The 5,629-nt window shown below is 44.3% G+C and overlaps 1 protein-coding gene across 3 annotated transcripts in view; it reads left to right on the top strand.

Annotated features, from left to right (window-relative positions):
- Nucleotides 1–5,629, top strand: part of DRC9 (dynein regulatory complex subunit 9) — a 49,184-nt gene that overhangs the window by 23,197 nt on the left and 20,358 nt on the right. For all 3 annotated transcript variants that reach the window (XM_027774213.1, XM_006154549.3, XM_006154547.3), the window contains one exon: nt 2,648–2,729. In XM_027774213.1, the coding sequence (XP_027630014.1) occupies nt 2,648–2,729 (82 nt within the window). The remainder of the gene's footprint in view (nt 1–2,647; nt 2,730–5,629) is intronic.

The raw sequence follows: 5,629 nt of genomic DNA, 5'->3' as shown, positions 1-5,629 counted from the left end.
GCACCCGGCGTGAGTTTTAAGCCACCGGGTCCGGGACACGAACCGCGGTCGACGATGTGGGAGACCAGCTACATAGCCATTACACTAACTGCTGGTTCCCTACAGTCATCATTCTTAGGACCGTTCATTGGAAGTCCTCAAACAATAACAAATGCATGCCTAGGTACATTTTCTTGTCCACAACCTTTCTGCTTATTCCAAAGATTTTCATGCTTTGGGATCAGCAGATGGCATAATGGTTACATTGTTGGAGTTCCACATAGTCGACTGCAGTTCAAGTCCTGGTTCCAGTGGGTGCATGTGCATGCATGCCTAAAATCGTGAGAATGGAGAAGGGACTGTGGTGTGGCCATCTGCCCTGAGGGGTGATTTCTTGCTTTCTGTCTGTCTCTCCGGCAAGCACATGTGCCCTACAGCAAAAATCTCTCTTAAAAAAAAAAAAAAAAAGATTTTTGTGCTTTAGTAGTCAATACAATCAAAATCCTTTAGGACCAAGTGAAGGAGAGGGAAGATTGGTGGGCATCACGGCTGTGTGCTCCAGGGATGGCTTCACAAGGTCATGAGGGAGTCCTCGGAGCCTAAGTCTACTGCAGTAGAACTGGCTCCACCAGGAAGAGCCTGCCCTGGTCTCACTCCCTCACTCAGTAATCGGCTGGGAATAGCCAGTGGCAGGCGTGGCCCTGGATTCTACACAGTGAAGGACTTCCGAGCCTAGAAGCAGGGGCCCTAGTTTGCTTCCGCTCCCCGCAGATGGAGGTCTGTTACACAAGTTCTCAGGCCCATGGCAGCACCTTACGTTGGCTCTAAGCCATGTTTTCTCATCTGTAAGCTAGCAGTACTGACAATAAGGTTAATAAGGCTTTTAGGATAGGAGAATAAGGTTATTGTGAGGTAAGTAGAGGTCATTAAAGTGTTCGGAATAGAAAGAATCCTTTTTCCTCTTCCTATTCCTCCTCACCCCCACACACTTTTTCTTAGCAGCTATTTTAAAGACAATACTCACTGATAAGCCAGAAAACCTTTAGTTTACTAAAACAAATCACAGTCCTTTATTGTTCATTTATTTATTTAACTGACAGAGAATGTGCTTGCCAGAGAGAGAGGGAGAGAAAAAGAGGGAGAGAAAAAGAGGGAGAGAACGCATCTCCTAATCGGGTGCGATCAAACCATAATCTCTTCCTTTCACTTCTGCATCCTGTCTGGATTTGGGGCACACACATGAGTGCCCCAGTGTTTACTAAACTGCCAGGTCCAGGATTCGTACCACAGTTGGCCATGTGGAATCTGGTTCCCAAACACAGTACTGTATGGGGCTAGCCCCCAAGCGGTATTCTAAAAAGTGTTACTAGGGGCTGGCAGGTGACATGGTGGTTAAGGCACTAGACTCTTGTATGGTGGACTGTGGTTCAAGTTCCGGACCTGGTCGTTTGTTTTCTCACTTTCTTTCTCTCCCTCTCTCTATGGTCAAATTTTTTTAAAAAAATGATGATAAATAGAATAATTTTTAAAAAAGTGTTACTAATAGGAGGGAGTGGGTGACCTAGGTGAGAGGGAGGTGATCAGAGAAAAAACAAACAGAACATTTAATAAAAATGAAAAATTATCTTTAGATGATAATGTATGTGGAAATGTCTTTGACTTGACTAATATGCACTGTATTCTTGCTGAGAAAAACCATGTACACTGTAAGATGTACAGTGATTGGAACCAGCAGGTGGCGTGGTGGTTAAGGTGCTGGACACGCCCACATGGTCGACCACGGCTTGAGTCCCAGACCTGGTGGCTTGCTTCTCACTTTCCCTCTTTCTCTATCTGTGTCTCTCTCTGGTCAAATTAAAAATAAAATCAATGAATAAATCAAATAGTTATTTTTAAAAAGTACAGTGATTAAATGTACATTTTTTAAAAAGCATTACTAAAAGTGTGCTCAGGGGCTAGCAGGCAGCATGGGGTTAAGGCACTGGACTCCCACTTGGCTGACTGCATTTTGAGTCCTGGACCTGATTGATGGTTGTGTTTGCGTGTGTGTTCTCCAAATCCCAGGGAGACAGTGGAGAAGGGATGGTAGTGTGGCCATCCCCTTGGGGGTGTCTCTGTCTCTCTGGCAAGTGCACTGCCCAGTGGCAAAAGTCTAAATATTTTTTTTTTAAACGTGCTCAGTGGAGGCCAGCCAGGTGGCATGGTGGTTAAGGCAGCTGGATCCTACCTGGCTAACAGCATGGTTCAAGTCCTGTACCCTGCAGCTTGAAAAACACACCAGGCTCATGTGTGTGCCCTAAATCCTGAGAGGAGAATGGAAGAGAAGGGATTGCGGCGTGGCCATCCTCCTGAAGGCTGATTTCTCATTTCCTCTCTTGTTTTTTCCCTCTCTTTCTCTGACTCTCCAGTGAGCACGGGTACTGTATAGCAAAACTTAAAAATAAAGAAAAATGAAAAAAAAAAAAAAAGGTGCACTCAGTGGCTAGCACCATGGCATGACCTGGAAACTTGTTAGAGCTGCACATTTCAGGGGCCTGTCCTGGACCCGCTGACAGAATCACGGGGGGTGGGGGGAGCCCAGGAGTGTTTTTAATGTCCAGTTGACCCTTGTGCACCCTTACGGTTTGAGAAGCACTGCTGTAAACAGAAGCCTTCATGTTTCTTCTAGGGAGGAAAAAGGAAGAAAACAGATAAAATCTCTTCAAAAACAGCTAGTTAATGTCAAAAAAGAACGGCAATTTGAAGTACAGGTAAGACTGGGAAACATCGGAAGTTACTGAGCTCAATCAGCTATATAGAAGACTTCTTTCTTTTTCTTTTTAAGTTTTCAATAGGGCAGATGCACTCACCGGAGAGAGACAGAGTGACACAGAGAGAGGGAGAAAGCGAGGAAGCACCCCAGCCCTTCTCTAGTCTCCTCTCAGAATTTTGGACATGCATGCACATACCTGGTACACCCAGTATGTTTTTCAGGCTACCATCCTGGACTCAGAATGGTGCAGTTGGCCATGTGGGATTCAGCCTGTTCATCACCATACCCCTGGCTGGCCCCTAGAAGCCTTCTTTCCTAAGCAAAGAAAACCTATATATGAAAAATAGTTATTTCTCCTGGGTACCTTTACGATTAAAAATATAAAGAGGGGACCAACAGGTGGCGTGGTGGTTAGGGTGCTGGACATTCCCACATGGCTGACCATGGTTCAAGTCCTCTTTCTCTGTCTCTTTCTAGTCAAATTAAAATAAATTAATGAATAAATGAAAATAAGTAATTCTTTAAAAAATATATAAAGAGAATAACTAGAGAGCTGGCCTGGAATGTACAAGTATGTCTGGAAACTACAAGACCCCAGCATTCTGGAACTCTTGGTCTGTGTTACCCTCACATCCCACCCCCACCCCAACCCCACTGTCTACTCCTCTCCTGCAGATCTTGTCTCAGGCAGTCTCTTGTATTTCATATCCCAGACTGAAAAGTCCACTTCTAGATGGAGCATAAGCACGTTACAAAGCTCGTTATACATGATGGCTAGGTTTAATCATGTCATTTGTATTGTATCTTCCATGTCTTTATTTGTTTGTTTGTTTATTTATTTATTTTGGAGAGGTTTTTGCTATAGGGCAGGTGTGCTCCCCAGAAAGACAGAGAGAGACAGAGACAGAAAGCGAGAAATCACCCCCCAGGGGGATGGCCACGCCTTCTCTATTGTCCTCTCAGGATCTTGGGCACGCACATACATGCTCCTGGCATGAGTTTTAAGCCACTGGGTCTGGGACTCAAACCCTAGTCAACTACGTGGGAGTCCAGCAATGTAACCATTATGTCATCTGTTGGTCCCTCCCAGTTTTTCTTGAAAAATTCTCCCATAAGTATAAAAAATCTTTCAGAAACAGAGCGAAGGAAAGTGAGAAGCCACCCTCCAGGTGGGATAGCTATGCCACAATCCCTTTACTTCCATTTTCCTCTTGGGATTTTGGGCACACACACACACACATGTGCTTGGCATGATTTTTAAGTTGCTGAGTTTAGGACATGAACTGTGTAGCTGGTCATGTGGGATCTGGCCCTTTAACCATCACACCACCTGCTGGTCCCAAGTTCCTTCACTATTAAAGTAGAAGATACATCAGGCCAGTCCCACAGTGCAGAGTTAAGCACATTACATTGTGAGTCAGATTCCACGTGACCGACTGCAGTTTGAATCCTGGCCCTGGTAGCTTGAAAAGCACATTAGTGACAGGCGTGTGTGTGCCCCAAATCCTGCTGGGATGGGGGTGAAGGGGAAAGGATTGCAGGGTGACCACACCCTGTGGGAGGGTTCTCTCTCTCCCTGGGAAGTGCACACTCCCTTTGGCACTTAAAAAGAAAAAGTAAATAGAAGATTTATTGATCTTCTTTTAAGCCCTCTATACCCAGACAGTATAAAAAGAAACATCAGCAGATGGTGTAATGGCTATGTCGCTGGACTCCCATGTAGTCAATCGCAGTTCGCATTCCGGATCCAGTAGCTTAAAACTCACGCCAAGCGCATGTGCGTGCGTGCCCAAGATCCCAAGAGGAGAATGGAGGAGAAGGGATTATGGTGTGGTCATCCCACCCCCCGCCCCGGTAGGGGGGAGAATTTCTTGCTTTCTGTCTCTCTGTCTGTCTTTCTGGTGACTGCATGTACCCTATAGCAATAAATCTCTCCCCCCCCAAAAAAAAAAAGAAAAGAAACACTTCAAATTTGGCATCTCCTGGATAACCCCCCCCTTTGCTACGATTACAACCACTTTTTTTCTCTTTCCTTAAACACTTGTTCTGGGGACCAGCAGTTGGCGTAATGGTTATGTCACTGGACTCCCACATAGTCAACTGTGGTTCAAGTCTAGGACCCAGTGGCTTAAACTCACACCAGGTCCTCTCTCCCGAGAGGACAGTGGAGGAGAAGGGATTGCGGTGTGGCCATCCCCACTGGGGAGTGAGTTCTTGCTTTCTGTCTCTTTGTCTCTCTGTCTTTCTGACGAGGACACGCACCCTATAACAAAAAAAACTCTCAAAAAAACAAACAAACTAAAAAAAAAATTGTTTTCTAGACACCAGCAAATACTTGGCTATGAAACTTACCCTCTTAGATTATGCTTTTAAAAATTATTTTATTTTATTGATGGTTACTATTATTATTCTCTTAAGTTTGCTGTAGGGCACAGGTGCTCACCAGAGACAGCGACAGAGAGGGAAACAGAAAGCAAGCCACTAAGTCCAGGAATCAAATGCTGGTCGGCCATGTGGGAGTCCAGTGCCTCAACCACCACGCCACCCGCTAACCCCTCTATCTCTTTTATAGATTAGCAACAGACTTAGAAAAGGGAATTGAAACACGCGAGCTGAGTGTCCCTCATGAAACATACTTGAAGCTGAAAGTATTTTCAATTTGGGATTTTTTTCCCAGATTTTTATTTGCATATGTATAATGAGATATCTTGAGGACGGGACCCAAGTCTAAATATGAAATTCATTCATGTTTCATATATACCTTATACACATAGCTTTTGGGTAATTTTATATGGTATTTTTAAAAAGAATTATTTCCTTTATTATTATTATTATTATTATTATTTTAATTTGACTAGAGCGAGACATAGAGAAAAAGAAAGCAAGAAAGCAAATCTC

This window comes from Tupaia chinensis, unplaced genomic scaffold, assembly GCF_000334495.1.
Source record: "Tupaia chinensis unplaced genomic scaffold, TupChi_1.0 Scaffold000415_1, whole genome shotgun sequence".
NCBI lineage: Eukaryota > Metazoa > Chordata > Mammalia > Scandentia > Tupaiidae > Tupaia > Tupaia belangeri.
This window is presented reverse-complemented; position numbering and strand designations above follow the sequence as displayed.